The following is an 18,333-nucleotide window of genomic DNA, read 5'->3' on the forward strand; positions in this document are numbered from 1 at the left end:
TCCGAAAATTAACACAACCGGCTTTATATTACTGAATTCATGGAAAATGCTGGAACTAACTTGTAAAAAATTGTCCTACTTAAAGTATTGAAGATGTCCGAAAAAGATGCTCATGGCACCTAATTTCATTCTTCATTAAGGTTCACAACTAACTTGTCTGGAAAAAAAATCCCTAACAAAAAAATTTGTAATAACTTTAAAAAAAAATTAAATTTAATTAGTGAGACACATGTTTAACATGCATCATTGATTTGCACGTTACAGCAACAAATAGTTGACAAAGGTAGTTAAGAAAGAGAGAACACAAACAGTGAGAAAGAAAGAATGAAAAACAAAGTGAAAGAAAGCAAAAGACAGAAATAAGTAGGCTACCAAGCAGCCAATTGAAATGGAGGAGACTAGGGGGAATGTGAGTGATGCTGAGCAGCCTAGCATATTTTTTAGAAAAAAAGGCTGCGAGCCAAATGATTTGGGAAAAAGAAAATAGAGTGCCTGTGTGTGTGTGTGAGAGAGAGAGAGAGAGACGCAAAGAGATTGTAACCCAAAATGGAAGAAGAGCAGATTGAACCGACCGAGAAGTGCATAAAGAAAATTAGTGCAATAATCTGGAATAAAATTTTATCTAAATTTTTGTTTTAGTTTATAAAAAAAATTAGTAACCCTAAATTTTAATTTTGGAGTCTTGAAATGACTATATATATATATATATATAAACTTCATTTGAAAAAAATATAATGCATTAGTTAAATAAAACTACTAAAGAAAAAAATTAGGGTTAGTTTTATTAAAAAGTTCAAATCTTTATTAAATATAATTTAAAAAATATTAAAGCTATAACATAGATGATAAATTTAGAATATGATAATGAAAAAATAATAATAATAATTGAAACCATAAGAGGTAAATTATGAGAATACGCCAAATAGTTAATTAAATATTTTACAAGATTAGTAAAAATCTATAAATTTAATAAAATCAGAACTTAATCATCATATGTTTATATTTTAAAGAGAAGAAAAATATAATTACGAAAAGGTGAGCACAATTCTAGAAATATAGTAAAAAGAGAAATGAATAACTTGTATAACTATGTAAGATTATAATGTAAAAAACTAGAAATTTAATAATTAAACTATATCAAGAAATAATTAGAAAATGCAAAGATTTATATTTTTCAATTAAAAGATCATTTAAATATGATCTATATAAGTGAAATTAAAAATATTATATATAAAAAGAACAAATTATGTTAAAAACAGTTTAAGGTATTAAAAAAATTTAAAAATTAACCAAAAACTAATTTTGATAATTGATATGAGTATCACATCAGGGAGATAACATTCAAAAAAAATGCAACAAGCTCGCTTTCTGTAAAAAGTGAGTTTTTAGATTTCTCTTAATTATATTTAACCTTTAAAATTTTAAGGATTTACCTATTTTACACTTTGATGTGAATTTAATATTATAAGATCATTTACAACAAAATTTTAAAACCTATACACAAGAGATTCTTCATATTTCAATTAATATTAATGAGACATCATTTCATTTAAATTGTCAGAGATTTTTTTTTACTTAAATTGCCATTGCAAAAGTTATAAGAATATGATAATTTGAAATATATGCAGGTATATGAGAAAGAAATAGTTCACCCCTCTTTAATGCTGGCTAGAGAATACTATACTTGCACAAAATTATTACAAGACATGATTTCAATGTTTGAACTTTTTCTATGAAGGTTGTGACTACATCTGTCACCTTGCTGATACAAAAATAGATGATGCCCCGGTGACAGGTTCATTATACTACAAGATAAGTTAAACCATTCAGTTTCACGATAATGAAAACTATTAAATGATTTTCTTCACCATTAATCAAGTTATACATGAATGTATACTTACTAAACATAACAAAGCAGTATGTTATGATTTATATATAATTTTCTGCATGCATATTGCATACTAAATTTTTAGAAAATATAATAACAAACTAAGTTGTCGTTAACTCACCCCAGCAAATGATAGTGATTTTCAATAAAAGCTCCCTTACTTTAAAAGGGTGAAAGTTGGGATCCTTTCAACAGCAGGACAGTGGCACCAGAAAATAGGTATCAATAGTGACCAATATGTTGGTTTTTATTTTACAATTTTATGTTAAAAAAAATATGTGTTTTGTGAAATGTTTCTAAATAAATCTTGTGATTTAGAGACTTTTTTTTTTGGATTAGAAGACTATTTTTGAAAAAATATATATTCAGAGTATTTTGGAAAGACTGTCAAATAAATTGAAAGTATATAATTTTATGGTTCAAACATAACTTCTGATTGGAGCGCAATAATAGTGGATATCATAGCCAAAGATTATTTAAGAAGATAATAATCATTATATAATAATCAATGAATTATCATTAGAGAATTAGAAGATTTGGTGGATATAAAAAGTATAATAAGTTTTTATTAAATTATTAAATTAGAAGATTTGGTTCAACCCATGTATTTTGGTCAAGACAATATTAATGGGAATACCATAGAAGTGAGGATAAAAGAAAAGTATGAGGAAGCAAGAAATAAATGACTCGGTCTAATGGTACCAACTTCACTATAGAAGGTTTTACACATATGATGGTAGCAATAAAACAATTCATCCAAATTGTCCAATCCCAAGCTAGTTGAAATGGGGAACCTAAAAAGAATAAGTATTTGATGTTATTCCAAGACACCATTTTTTTAGAACTTGAGGACCAATTGAAGATGAGAATTAATTGATTTGCATGGTGAAGTTTTTTGATATTATGGTATGTCCTCAAGAGAGAAGGGCAACATCTGCTGCTTTTGCTTTTGAGGAAGAAACTGAGTGAATGGCAACCAATCTACTTACATGAGATGATTTTCTGAAAACTATTTGAGAATGGTGTATATGTTTCTAGAAAGGGGTAAATACAAAACAAACTCGTTAGATTTGTGCAAGAAAATTGATCTATTTTGTGATATAAAACTAAATTCACAATGCTTTCAATATATGAACAGCACCTAATTATAAGCCCAATCATCAATTTTTATCGGGACAAAAGATGTAATCAGACAACCTTTAATTTCATTCAGAATTCATGTTCATTCTGTATTGATGAAAAAAACTACAAGAATGAAGTAGCATGTTCAAGCTACTCAAAGATATATAGATTTTCAAAAATAAAAGTGGGGACAAATCAATGAGTGCGCAGCTCTCAACAGTCTAAGAACTCAATTTGGACGAAATATAAAACAAGTATTGGTGGGAGAAGCTCTAATGTCAACAATTAGGTGAGAAATGTGGAAGAGCACCCCAGAGAAAATATCTTTCCAGGGCTAATACTTGCTTTAGTGCCAACAAGGCAAATTATTATCCTACTCTTCAACAAAAGCCTTTAGCTGAAGTAAGGGTAAGTGTTACACCAGCTTAAAGAAACTTCATCAGGCAGAAAGTAATAGAAATGACATCGCTAGTTCCAAGTCAAAATCAGACTCAGCAAAATACTCAAACTCAAATATATGCTCTATCATATAAAAAAGCTAAAAAATCATGTCATCACATTATAGATATAATTTTATTCAAAATAGACTTGCCAGAATTTTATTTGACACAAGCATCATAATATTTAATTTCCAGGCACTTTAATAAATCTTTTGGTTTAAATACTTCAATATTGCATCCAGTATTATTGGTTGTTATGCTAAATGAAACTCATATAGATTTTAACAATATATGTTAGCAAATTTAAAATTTGGGCAAATTTGATGTTATTGCCACCATCTAAATCATATACAATCTTTTAAATAGATTGATTGTCTAGCTATATCTAACTGCAGATTGTTTTAAGAAGGTGATTAAATTCAATCTTTATGGAGAAAAAGGGTTACAAGAGTTTAAATTTTTGGGAAACGAGGAGTGTCATTAATATTTATAGTCTTTAAAAAACACAATTTTAAAAAGAGTACACATGAGAGCATTCTCGCTCAAAAAAACAATTTAGCAGAAGAAACGATAGGAGTAAAGGATATGCCACTAATAAAGGAGTTTCCAAAAGTCTTTCTAGAAGATTTCGTTTGTATATCTCTAATCAGAAAGATACGCTTTTATCTATTTATTTATTGTTGAGTTCAATACTTATGCCAAAAGCAGCACATAAAAAGGAGATTAAAAGGTTATAAAAATTAAAGAGTTAATCATAGGAATTATTAGAGTAGGGTTTTATCAAACCAAAGTTGTCGCCATAAAAGCTCCAATACTTTTTGTCAAGAAGAATGATTAGAGTTTAAGATTGAATGTTGATTACATAGAACACTTCAGCTTGCAGTTTAAAAGGAATATCAATCAACTAGAATCGATGACTTATTCAATCAACAAGAACGAGCTTCAATATTCTCTTAAATTGATTTACTATTAAAATATCATCAATTACAATTAAAGAGAAAATAAAAAAGAAAAGTTTCAACATAAAGTATGAATTTTACGAATTCAAAAAGAGGCCTTTTGAATTAACAAATGCTCCAACTATCTCTATAAATCTTATGAAAAAAACTTTCATACCATTTCTAGATATATTTATAATTGCATATAAAGACCATATTCTGATTTACTCAAAGAAATGAATCATTCATGTTAATCATCTTCATGTAGTTTTACATAAAGCAACAGGAAATAAATTATATGCAAAAATCCTTAAATGTGATTGTAGTTAAAAAGAATTGTATTTCCTGAACATGATCAACGGGAAGATATTATTAAGCATGATCAAAAATAAAATTCTAGCAATAGCCAGATTGGGTGAGATCAACCACAACAACAGAGGGATTTTATAGGTCATGTTGGTTAAAATGAAAAGTTTGTTAGAGGATTTTCACAAATCTCCATGGCAGCGCTGAGATTAAGGGTGTGTTTGGGGCAGCTTGTGTTTATCCAGAAAAACCGCATATCTAGAAACACGGACCGCGGGGTTCGACCCGCATTCCGTGTTTAGTGTAGAAACCCAATTGCGTTTTCGGATAAGCTGCTCAAACGCAATTTTCAAACGGTAAGGCGGTGTTTTTTAACTGACGCTAAAGCGGATAATCTGCCCCAAACGGAACCTAAAATAAGAGACGATAAAATTTGAATGAAATGGTTGTTGTGAAAAACTTTTCAAAGATTGAAAAAATCTTTAATGACTGCACCAATGCAAATCATTCCCTCCGGTATATAAGGATATTAAATTAAATATATAGTAATGTATCGTTGAGAAGATTAGCTTGTGTTTTAATGCAGCCTGGTAGAATTGTAATACATGCTTCAAGATAGCTAAAAAATCATGTTAGAAGCTATAATGCATATACTTCCAGACAGTAGAGACATCATAAAAGAAGTTATCAAGCACATTATGTGGAGCAATCAACAATTGTCTTCGCACTAAAGGTATAAAATCACTATTTATATAGAATCAAACGTTAGTTCTTTACTAACTATCAAAGTTTGAAACATATTTTCACTCAAATGAAGTTAAATTTAAGATAAATAGGGTGAATAGAACTTATTAAAGATCTTGATTTAGAAATATAAAATCATAAAGATAATTGTTGTTTCTCAAGCATAAAGGAAGAAAACATCAAGCAATGAAATCTGGTTGGTTAATTGCAAAAATAAGTCAATTGAAAATATCATTAGTCAAGTATGTTAATAAAAGTTTATTGTTATTGAATCAAATGATAGTGCAATCCATCTAAAAAATCTATGTGATGCACTACCATAAGATGTTAATTTTCAAATTATTTCAAGATTGGTAAGAACGGAACATATAAAGGAGTATAATAAAAATGAGAAAGAATTGTTAAAGAGGCAAAATTTGTGTTCTTAATATCGATGAATTAAGAGGAAAAAACAATGAAAAACACGTTACTCATGTTATAACGTTCATCCAAGATGTAAATAATTATAACAAGATTTTAAAGGACTACTTAGGTGGCCAAGAATAAAAAAGTAGTATAGCATAATTTATTGTTAAATTCCCTACCAGTCAAATAGAAGCTAAATATCGAATCAAGTTGACTATTACAACCTTTGTCGAGACCAGAATGAAAGTGAAATAAAATTTCTATGAATTTTTTTGTTGGCTATATGGTGTTTCATTGATATAATAAGGGCCGGTTTGGGACAGTTTATTTGATGTGGTGCATTCTTAAAACGTCGTATGAAGCATTTGGAAAACAACGGCCCGACTGCATTTCTTGAAATTTTATGTTAAACGAGGGCCATGGGTCATGGCCCGCTTATTTCACGAACTTATTGCTTACCCACCTTGCACTCCCCTCTCACCGCTGCCCATCCGTATTTCTTCTACCCACGTCTCTCTTGATCGCTCCTCTCTCGTGCATCTCTCTGGTGGCAACTGGTTTTCTTTCTCCTTTCCCTCTTCTCTCCGATCTCTGGTGGCAACGGGTTGCCTTTCTGTTCTCTTCTTCCCTTCGATCTTCGGATCTCTCACTGTTGACTGTGCTCTCCGTCCTAAGATATCACCTATTTTTTCTCGATGGAATGACTTTCTCTTTGCGATTTGTGGTTTTCTCATTTCGGTTTGAAATGAGAATTTGGATTTTGCTATTTCTGGTTTTCTTATTTGTGGTTTGAAGTGAGAATTTAGATTTTGAGATTTGTGGCTTTCTCTTTATGATTTGGAAACTGGAATGGGTTTTATCTTTACCTTTGATGTTTGAGTGAGACTTTGAGAAATAGATGAAAGCGGGCGCTTGATTTGTTGATAGCAAAGTTTCGGGTTCTCCATATGTAATTGTTTCAAATGAAAAATATGATATGGGGTTTTATCATTACCTTCGATGTTTGAGTGAGAATTTGAAAAATGGATGAAAGAGAATATTGATTTGTAAATAGAAATGTTTTGGGTAAATTACATACAGGACACCCACAACCAATGTATTTAGCTTCCACAATCAAACCACTATGAGTTTGTTAAAAATGAAAAATATGGGATGGGGTTTTATCATTACCTTCGATTTTTGAGTTAGAGTAAAAAATTGATGAGAGAGGGTGATTGATTTGTAGATAGTAATGATTTGGGTACATTACATACAGGGCACGCAAAACCAATGCATTTACGCTTGCCACAATCAAACCATTGTAAATTTTTTAAAAATGAAAAATATGGGATGGGGTTTTATCTTTACCTTTGATGTTTGAGTGAGAATTTGAGAAACGGTTGAAAGAGGGTGCATGATTTGTCGGTAGCAATGTTTCAGATGCCTTGTATGTAGTATCCTCAAATGAAAAATATAGACTAGGGTTTTATCTTTATCTTTGATGTTTGAGTGAGAATTTGAGAAATGGCTGAAAGAAAGTGTCTGATTTGTTGTTAGCAAGGTTTCGGGTGCCCTGTATGCGGTATCATCCAATGAAAAATATGTATTTACCTTTGATATTAGAGTGAGAATTTGAGAAATAGCTAAAAGAGGGTAAGTTTGATGTTGAAAATTATGTCAAATTTAAATTACTTGGTCCAAACAACAATGACTGTGAGGATAACCTTCTTAAGCTAATCTCTCAATAGACAAGAACATAACCACCAAGCCACTTGAGAGATTTGTAAGAGGAAGGGAAATATAGGACCAGCTGAGGCACTTGGTGAAGAAAAGCCCTAGTTGTTCGTTTGATTCCAACTTTTGGTTGAGCAAATAAGGTAAGAAATTTGAAATGGTGAGCTATTGATTGTTCAGTTTTCTCTACTTACTTCCAAGATATTCTTGTATTTGAATAAGCAAAGAAAATTAGCTCTCTCTTATTTTTGAACATTTGAAATTTAGTTTAATAATTCATATTATTGTGATAAAACATAAATTATATAGCATATGTCCGATTTTGAAAATCATGTCAAATCTAAATGGATTGAATCAGAAGTCTCACCCATCAAACTCAAAGGGATATTCATAAGCGCACTCTACTTTTATGCCTTCATCACGACATCACAGGTATATGCATATTTGACAATTTTTTTTTTTTGGGTCGCCAAACTCAGAGTTCACATAATAAGATTTATTATAATGTGGATGAAGAATCAAATTCAAGACCTTAGAAACAACTTTTGTCGTCCTTACAAACCATTTTAACAGACACCAACAAGTATGTGTGTATGTTAGGGATGAGGGTGGCCGATGGAGATGGCCAACAGGAGTAACTTATTGATTAGCATGCTTCTAGCTAGCCTTGTTGGTCGATATAATATGCAAAGTGACAACTTCATGAAAGGAGATTAATAAGACCCCATTAATTTGGTGATGGCCATCCATTACCTTTAGGGTGATAAGAAGGACTGATACAAAGTAATATGAAATTAATATTGATGAGCATTCAAATCGCATTTAATGAGACATGCCTTTAAATATATAATTAAGGCAGAAATTCTCCTTGTTGTTTTAGCAATTGCACACAATGGTCAAATATTATTAGCATGTTGTTTATTATTGTTCAATAATTGTTGGTTGCAATCAAACTTTGTTGCATATAATTGATTTAAAATTAGAGATAGTTTAAATAAACAGTGTAATTATGCCATGGTTATCGTGCTATTTATTAAGAATTCATACCTCATTTCTAGTCATTTATGACTTATTGGTGAATGTCACAGACTGAAGTCTTTTAGCAAACCAATTAAGAAACAATAGCATGAGAGTTAATTAAAAAAGAAATAGCAAACAAATGTACAAGGCTGATACCTGAAGGTCTTCCCTAATTCTCAAGTTCTGGCCAGCAGGGTTAAGCAAGTCATTAACTACCTGAACAAAATATATAGATAAGAGAAATGTAATAATGAATTTTAAGATGGAGAAATTGGAAGTGCAACTATGATTGGTTACAAAAGTCAAATAAGCACGAGATCATTAAAATAACCATAGGTTAACCCTTTTTGCTTTTTAATTCTATGACACTAATTATAGCTATTCGTCTAACATATGAATTTCTACCATTCCTTAGCATGCTCAAACAAACAAATCATTAATCATTAATCAGTCATCTTCTCAATTATAGATGACACTCCAATATTTTTTCGATATAGCCATTCCTTATTTCCTAATTATTCCACTCATTCTTCTTAACATTTTTATTTTTATCACGTGCAGATTAGATATCAATGACTTTCATACAGCCCAACATTCAGATCCATCAACATCGTTAGCCTACTTTATGTTTTATATTACATTTAACCTCCTTACTTTCATCTAATCGTAGGATTCCTGAGATGCTTATCCATTTTAACCATCGAATAATAAATCTAAAATCTATATCCTTAATTATATCTTTAATCTTTGGTTGATCCAAGACAATTGAATCTATCACATCTAAGTATCACTTTATGTTCAAATAATAGTAAATGATCATATTATTAACATCTACTCAAAATTTACATATCATACAATCAATCATTATAAATTCTAAGGTCAAAATCTTTTAAACATTTCCTCCAATAATCTAATTTTTCACATATTTTTGTGAATATCTCACCGAATTAAATTACATTATCTACAAAAAATATACACCAAGACATTTCAATGAATCTGCATTCTAAGTATCAACATAACTAATAAAAAAAGATACCAACTTAATTTTGAACCTTAATGTAAACCAACATGAAGTGGAAACTATCGTATTACACCACAATTAGTTTCTATACTAGACAATACTCTACCATATGAATCTTTAATAATATCAATACATAACTGATTACCTCAAAAATGACCGAATCAATTCCAATGCCACTTGATCATTTGTATATTCTCCATATAAGTAAAAAACAAGTATTGCGTCTCCCAATACATTTCTCTCTCTTCTTTGTTAGTTACTATAAATCCTAATAAAATTCATCCTACAAGAACATATATACTCATGTGCTCATTGTACTAATGATTGAAAATGATCATGATTGTATGGGCTATGAAGCTCATAATGGACATTGGAAAATCATGCCAATTTAAATAATTTGTCCATAAAGCTCAAGAGTTTCACGAGTGTTTCTAAGACTTATAATGAGCTAGAAGACAAGCAAATTAAGTTCATGGATCTGGTATTGCGTAGCCTTCAAATATTAAAGGCATCATAAAAAATGGCCACTTCTAAACTTCAAAAATTAAGGTCCAATTGCAGAAGTTGCTAACTAAAATTTTCATTATGGAATAAAGTTGCTGAATAAGAAAATTCATTGGGCATAGACCATAGCATGTCACATTGGCTAGCGCATATGCTTTCTGTGAAGAATAAGAAGCATAAATCTGTGCATCAATTATAACAGCTAAAAAGGTGAAAAATGCAAAAAATAAATAATACCCCCCACCTCATATTGATGGCTTCTTTGACTACATGCAGGTTGGATTATTTGACTACTGCACGCCAGCAAGGCAAGGCACGTTGGCATTTTTAGATTAATTAATGCTCTGGATACCAAAAATCGAAGCAAATGGTTGTGCAATGCCAAAGCAAGCAATGAAACTGCCATGATCATGGTGAAGCTAGTCGAGAAATGCTCTAACTACATTTTTGCTATGCTAAAAAAATGGGTTAAGAATGCTCACTCAATAATTCTCTATAAACTGAGAAAACAAGCTTTATGCAAAGTTATTCAACCATGAATGCTAATTAAGGAAGGTGCTTTCCTTGCATACAAAACGATGTCAATTCAAATTAAAATTTTATTGATTGAAAACTAAGGCCATCATTGATTGGTTGCATTGTTAAATTATTGACAACAAGGCAGTCCTGAAAGCCTATCAAATTTGAAAGATGTCGTTCCAAAAATCGGAACTTCAAGAAATTGAAACTTCCACATTCCATCAGGAAATGATGTGTTCCAGACCCATAAATGCTTAAAATTAAGGTGAGGTTATGTTTTATGTTTCCAAGCAGTTTATGGTGCAGGCGAATAATAATTCTATTAATGACTTAAAGTTAGCTGCCCTCATATTTGCTTGGAAGTTTTAGCGAAGTTCAATATGAAGACTTCAAAGTTCAATCTCAGAGAGGCACCTTAACTTGACGCAAAAAAATGATGGTGACTGCCACCAGATCATGGTCCAGGCAAATAATAATTCTACTAATGACTTAAAGTTGTCTGCCATCATAATTGCTTTGAAGTTCTAAAGTCACTATTTTTACACACTTCAATATGAAGACTTTTAAGTTCAATCTCAGAGAGGCACCTTAACTCGATGCAAAAAATGATGGTGACTGCTTATTAATGATTGTAACCAACAGATTCAATACCAGCCAGACTCAATGCCAACTAGAGAAGAAAAATAATATGGCAAATACCTAGAAAGTCCCCAACTAGAAGAGTATGGCAGAAGTGGATTTATAAGATGTGTGAAATGCCAACTAAATGCAGATCAAAGATCAAATTCAACCTCGATCGAGGCATAAGTATATGATCAATTAAGCAGGCACGTTTCTATTTCAAAAGTCAATTGTAAGAAATCATATTCATATTTATTCTCTCCAACCATGATCAATCAAGGCTTGCATCAAAGTGGAAAATATATTAAGCATTGTGGATAGAATATGTCACGTGTTCATTGAAAGTTTCTTAGTCAACTGAAAGGTTTATATGCTGAAGTCATGATATTTGTAGAAAAACAAAAAATTTCAAAGAAACAGTTGGAATTGTGATTTTCAGAAATGTAAAAAGCACATGATATTGGACCATTTAAGAATAATGAACTGAATCAATGCAATGGAAAGATGTGTGCAAATAAGAATAGGAATTGCTCAAAGAAAATTCAAGCACAAAGCTACAAAAACCTAGAAAAAAAATGGTCAGATAAGCCAAACCTCGTTATAGATTTCCAAGTAGGAGACACGAAGAAGAAACTCTCGATTTGGTGTCTACAAAAAATAAAAGGCCTTTTACAAAAAGCTAGTAAGGAAACAGAATTTTTTTTAAAGGAGTCAGTTGTCAGTTCATTCACAAAACCTCTTGTATAATGCTAAACGCATCCTTCACAGCCAATGGTATTATACCAGGAGACCTTTGATCTCCCTACAAAAAAAAGTCCCATGAAACAAAAACAAGTGAACTCTTTGCCAAATATAATATAACATCAAATTTTCAAGACAAATGAACCGCGATTCAACCAAATAATAAAAGAAATACAACTAAGACAGCAGAAAATGAGTAAAATAAGTACAAAAATTTATAAACAAAATAAAAAAATGAAAAAATGTGTTCCTCCTATATTCTGCTTGACCTTTTATTCATATTGATTTGACAGTATATGTTTGCTTTACTACATCTTTGGGGCATTTCTGAACCACTGCATTTAGCAGAAAGATGGACCATACTCATGTCATCTAGTTCTCCTTTCGAATTCTGAATCATATATGTTATACTATGAAATTTATAGAGCCTAATCCTTGAATGAATGAACCAAAGAGTGGGAGTACAAATTAAGTGTTCGAATTTTTAAGAATATTATTTAGTATCTTCTACTTTAGTATATTCTATATTTAGAATATAGAATTGGTATTTTATCATGGGGAGTTATGGTTAACTTCATCTTTCCTAATGTAAGAGTCATCCCCCCTAATTTATCTTGTACTTGTTTGATAAGAAATTGAAGAGAAATATTTTTTTTTCCTTTTCCTTCTCTAAAAATTACATTGTATCAGAGACAACGAAAGTGCCCTAATCTTCATCGAGGTCGAAGCCACTTGCGTTGTTCGTTTGCTTCCTCTTCAAGTCTACCGCATTCGTTCGATACCTGCGACGAACGGCCCAATACATGTGCAGCGTGAATCTTCTTACAACGAACAACATAAAACCAGTAAAAACGCGACAATCCGCATGCACGAAGCATCTTCGACTACCCTAGACCCGTGCTGCGTCTTCTTCCGCTGCCTTCTTGTGTCTCCTTCAAAAACCTTCAAAAATACTATTTCAACCTAACATAAAGCTTCCAACTACTTCCGCCTACATTTTTTCCATCTCAATAGCAGGTTTGAACATGCACGGGAAAGTAAACAGATCCTTCAAAAACCTTCAAAAATACTATTTTAACCTAACATAAAGCTTCCAACTGCCTCCGCCTACGTTTTTTCCATCTCAATAGCAGGTTTGAACATGCACGGGAAAGTAGCAGATTGTGACATACAGGAGCTTCATGTCATTCTTGATCGAAAACAATGATCAAGAACAAGGAGTTCAATGCCGCTTATGTGGAAAGTAAACAGATTATTGAGTATAAGAGTTTTGAATTCTTCCTGATAGGAACCAAAGATCAGGATCGCAAAGTAAATGAGTTCCACGCAGCTTGTGCAATAGGGATCGAGTTGACTTTCATATTCTGAGGATATCTTAAAAATCAGCAATGATTACAGAAGTTCAAGAAAATTCTACCACATCAATCGGTTCCAGTCATTCTGAAACTATATTTCATTGCCCTACATTCGTAACGGCTAAGTATCATCCCCTTAACCACAGTATCCACTGTTATAAAACTCAATTGGCACAACTACCTTGAGTGGGTTCAATCCATAAAATTAATGATCGATAGAAGAGAAAAAATTAAATATTTATCCGGAGAAATTTTAAAACCTACTGTCAGTGATCCGAATTTGAAAAAATGGCAGTCCGAAAATTCTATATTTATGACCTCGCTCAACAATTTCATCGAACCTATCATAGGAAAGCCACATCTATTCCTTCTTACTGCTTGAGATATTTGAGAGGCTATTCGAGATCCCTATTCAGACTTGGAGAATGCTTCGCAATTTTTTTAGTTGAAAACTCAACTTTGAAAATCCAAACAAAATTGACTGTGATGTTACTATGAATTACAATGAGGTAGTAACATTATGCGTGACCTTGATCAATCGAGAAAATGCAAATGACTAAGCTTAGCACAAGAAACAAGAGAAAAACAATCGAATCTACATTTTCTAAGCTAGCTTTAATTGGTGTTTAGATGAAGTTCAAGATTGAATCATTGATAAGAAACCTCAGTCAAGAATAATCCATAAAGAAAAATATGTTGTACAGCACTGAATTGTCTGGTAACATTGAACAGAAGAACCCGGCTCTTGTATCAAAAGGAGATGACACTGACAAAGAAGAAAAAAATCATGGTGCGAGCATTAAAAAAAAATTGCAAATACAGTACACAAATTGGAAGCTTCATGGAAAAACTGCAAATTGGAAATCAAAATCCAAGCATTAAGATCAAACTTATCAACCATTTTAAGAAACTCAGGAGCCGGCTGATAACTCAATACAATCTCTTTTACCAAGAAACAATTAAAGCACTTGCAAAAATTCATTTAAATCTCCAAAACCATCCCTAACTCCATCTTGCTCTTCAGTACCAAAGGGTAACACTCTGACCACAAATCATATGACAGGTTTGGTTTTATTCCTAATTTTTTCTAATTACCGGGCCCTAAATTATTTTCTTCCAATAAACCTTGTGCAGGCAATGAAAAGATCAAATTTGTTAATTAGTTGCCTCTCGGTAATTATCCGGATACAACTATCAAACTCTCCTCATTGTTAACCCTTCGTGATGCTCTTCATCTTCCTACATTATCATATAATTTGTTATTCAATAGTAAAATTATTACTAATTATCATTTCCTCCACAAATATAAAAACTTGATACATCATTAACTTTGATTCACAGTGATATATGGGGTTGTTGTAAAATTCATACAGACAGAAAAATATGATTTGTGAGTTTCACTGATTATCACACTAGGTTAATCTGAGTTTATTTGATGAAAAAAATTGATTCGAAAATTTTTACACCATGGTACAAACCAAATTTTATACAATCATTCAAATATTATGAAATTTTAATGGCCGAGAGCATTTAAAAAATACATTAGGCCAATTCTTTCTTGAAAAAGAAATAATTCATTAAAGCTTTTATGACAACTCTCAACAAAATGAGTTGTCTAAAAGAAAAAACAAGCACTTATTGAAAGTAGCTCAGGTTTTGCTATTTACCAATCAGGTACCCAAATATCTATAGGATAAAGTTGTTTTCACTGTTATATTTCTCACAAACAGAACAATTAATAAAGTTTTCGAGTTTGAAACAACTTTTTATATTTTTCAAAAATTATTTCAAAAAAACTAGACTTTTAACATCCTTATCTCTAAAGATATTTGGGTGTATTACTATTGTTCACACTCATAATAAAAAAAAAACTAACTCAAAGCCAAAAAATGTGTGTTTATTGGGTATGCTCCTACCCAAAAGAGTATAAATATTTTAATCTCAATTTGAATAAAATGTTAGTTACCATAGACCTCACCTTTCCTAAATTACAATCACTTTTTTTTACATCTCACCTTCAAGGGGAAAAACAAAACAAAAATATGACTATTGAGTTTCAGATTTTTTTCAAACCGAAGGCTCCAAAAATGTTAGGTCTCTAACATTTATTGTCAACCTGAAAAGCCAAGTGAATTTATATCAGGAGAGAGTGTGTTGAGTCTTTTAAAGAACTCTAACTCAAAGCCAAAATAAGTATGTTTATTGGTTATGCTCCTACCCAAAAGGGTATAAATATTTTGATCTCAATTTGAATAAAATGCTTGCTACTATAAACGTCACCTTTTTTGAATTACAATCCTTTTTTTTTCATCTCACCTTCAAGGGAAAAAACAAAACAAAAATATGTCTACTGAGTTTCACAATTTTTTTTCAAACTGAAAACTCCCAAAATGTTAGGTTTCAAACCTTGATTGTCAACTTGAAAAGCCAAGTGATTTCATATCAGAAAAGTGTGTTGATTCTTTTAGATATTAAAGTTCTTATAGTGTCATCTCATGTTGTTCAGAACAATGAAGAAACAGAAAAAAAGAACGACGATGGTGAAATTGTTCGATTGTGTTTACTCGCGACAGAGGACAATTCAAAAGAATGGGTCTACGAATCATTTGCACTGTCCAGAATCCGTAAACCAAAGTAACGTCCTTACTAATCCATTACCTCATATTCAGTACACTTTGGCTTCAAATTCTAAGTCTAGTATAAATCCCGAGTCTAATGTGTCCAACACTCAACATCCATTGTCCCATTATGTGTCAAATGATTACCTCTCACCCATCTTCCACGCTTTTACCTCACAATTATCACATATAGAGAGTCTTTAAAATTGTGTAAGATGCTCTAAAAATCCCTAAGTAGATGGAGTTTACTTTCGAGGAGATGAAAGCTCTTGAAAAAAATGAAATATGAGAAGTGTTTGATCTACCTAGAGGAAAGATAACGGTCGAATGCAATGGGTGTTTACAATCAAGTATAATTTTAATAGTTGTTTAGAATGGCACAAGGCTAGATCGGTTGCTAATGATTTACTCAGACATACCACACTGATTATCTTGAGACAGTCGCTCCAGTTGCAAAACTAAACTCGGTAAGGGTACTTCCAGTTCAGTTGACTTTGTCGTCAAATCTTGAGACTAGTATAAATCTCGAGTCAAATGTGCCCAGCACTCAACAACCACTGTCTCATTATGTGTCATACGATCACCTCTCATCCACTTTCACGCTTTTACCTCATAATTATCACATATAGAGATTCTCCTAACTGTGTAGGATGCTCTGAAAGTCCCTAAGTGGATGGAGACAATTTTTGAGGAGATGAGTGGTTGATCTACCCAAAGAAAAGATAACTGTCGGATGCAAATGGGTATTTCAATCAAGTATAATTTTGATGGTTCTTTAGAACGGCACAAGGTTGTGCCAGATTGGTTGCTAAGCAATTTACTCAGATAAACGACATTGATTATCTCTAGGCATTCCCTCCAGTTGCAAAACTAAACTCAGTAAAGGTACTTCTGTCACTTGTAGATAATCTTGACTAGCCCTTACAACAATTGGATATAAAGAATGTCTCCCACAATGAGAACTTGAAAGAATACGTGTGTATAGATGTACCTCCGGGATTCAATGACAAGTTTGGCACAAAGGTGTGCAGACTAAAAAAAATTCCTATACAGGTTGAAGCATTCATCAAGAGCATGATTTGAGAAATTTACACTATTTGTTAAAGACATGGATATACTTAAGAGCGAGGAGATCATACAATATTCTTCAGACATTCTAAGAATGGGAAGATAGTCATACTGATTGTGTATATGAACGATATAATTCTCACCGGAAACGACATATACGAAATGAACGGGTTGAAGACTTCTCTCTCATCAGCCTTTGAGAACAAAGACTTAAGTTCACTGAGGTATTTCTTGGCATGCAGATTACAAGATCGAAGAAAGGAATTGGGTCCCAAGAGAAATATGTTCTAGATCTTTTAAAAAAAATAATGATGAGTGGTTGTAGGCCTGCAGATACTCCAATTGATTCCAATCAGAAACTAGGAGATGAGAAGGGCAACCAAGTTAATACAACTTAATATCAAAAGTTGGTGAGAAAATTGATCTTTGTTGAAATTTTAATAAGTAAACCTATGCATTCGCCCTATGAGAAATACGTTGAAGCAACTAACAAGATTCCGAGATGCCTAAAAAGTAAACCAAGTAAGGGCTTACTCTTTTAGAAAACCACACAATAAAATATAGAGGCTTACACTGATGCAGACTTGGCGGGATCAATTGTTGATAGATCGACATCTGAATATTGTATTTATGTCTGGGGAAATCTGGTTGCATGGGGAAGTAAGAAACAGAATGTGGTGACAAGAAGTAGTGTTGAGGGAAAATATTGTTTCATAGCAAATGGGGTGTGTGAGATGTTATGGTTGAAGAGAATTCCTAAAGAGTTGTGGATTAATATAAACATGCCAATGAAGTTGTACTGTGACAATAAAGTTGTTATTAGCACTGCAGAAAATCCGGTACATCATGATCACGCAAAGCACGTGAAGATCAATCTGCACTTTCTAAAAGAAAAGATTGATTGTGGAGCTAAATGCATGTTATTTATCCTTACTAATCAACAAATTGCCGACATTTTCACCAAAGGTCTGTTTAGGCCTAGTTTTGAACTTTTTGCAAGCAAGTTGGGTGTGCTAGATATTTATGCTCCAACTTGAGTGGGGTGTTGGAATTTTTAAGAATATTCTATATTTAGAATATAAAATTATTGGTATTTTATCATAAGGAGCTATGGCTGAGTGTATGTCTTTCCTAATGTAAGAATCATCCCTTCTATTTATCATGTAATCGTTTCATAAGAAATTGAAGAAAAATAATATTTTTTGCTTATCTAAAAATCACATGACATCTTTATGTTTCTTCGTCACAATTTTTTCTCACATGATTTCAATTATGTTAACGTCTACAGAGGTCATCAAAACTCCTGCTGA

The 18,333-nt window shown here is 32.0% G+C and overlaps 1 protein-coding gene across 1 annotated transcript in view; it reads right to left on the reverse strand.

The window, feature by feature from the left end:
* The window catches only part of LOC110038874 (kinesin-like protein KIN-7D, chloroplastic), a 160,284-nt gene that overhangs the window by 112,352 nt on the left and 29,599 nt on the right, over positions 1–18,333 (reverse strand). Inside the window, exons 5-7 of the mRNA XM_020743794.1 lie at positions 11,978–12,043; positions 11,836–11,889; positions 8,733–8,792 (exon numbers count right to left, since the gene is read on the reverse strand). Coding sequence (XP_020599453.1) covers positions 8,733–8,792; positions 11,836–11,889; positions 11,978–12,043 — 180 coding nt within the window. The remainder of the gene's footprint in view (positions 1–8,732; positions 8,793–11,835; positions 11,890–11,977; positions 12,044–18,333) is intronic.

This window comes from Phalaenopsis equestris, unplaced genomic scaffold (genome assembly GCF_001263595.1).
Source record: "Phalaenopsis equestris unplaced genomic scaffold, ASM126359v1 Scaffold234231, whole genome shotgun sequence".
Classification (NCBI taxonomy): Eukaryota; Viridiplantae; Streptophyta; class Magnoliopsida; order Asparagales; family Orchidaceae; genus Phalaenopsis; species Phalaenopsis equestris.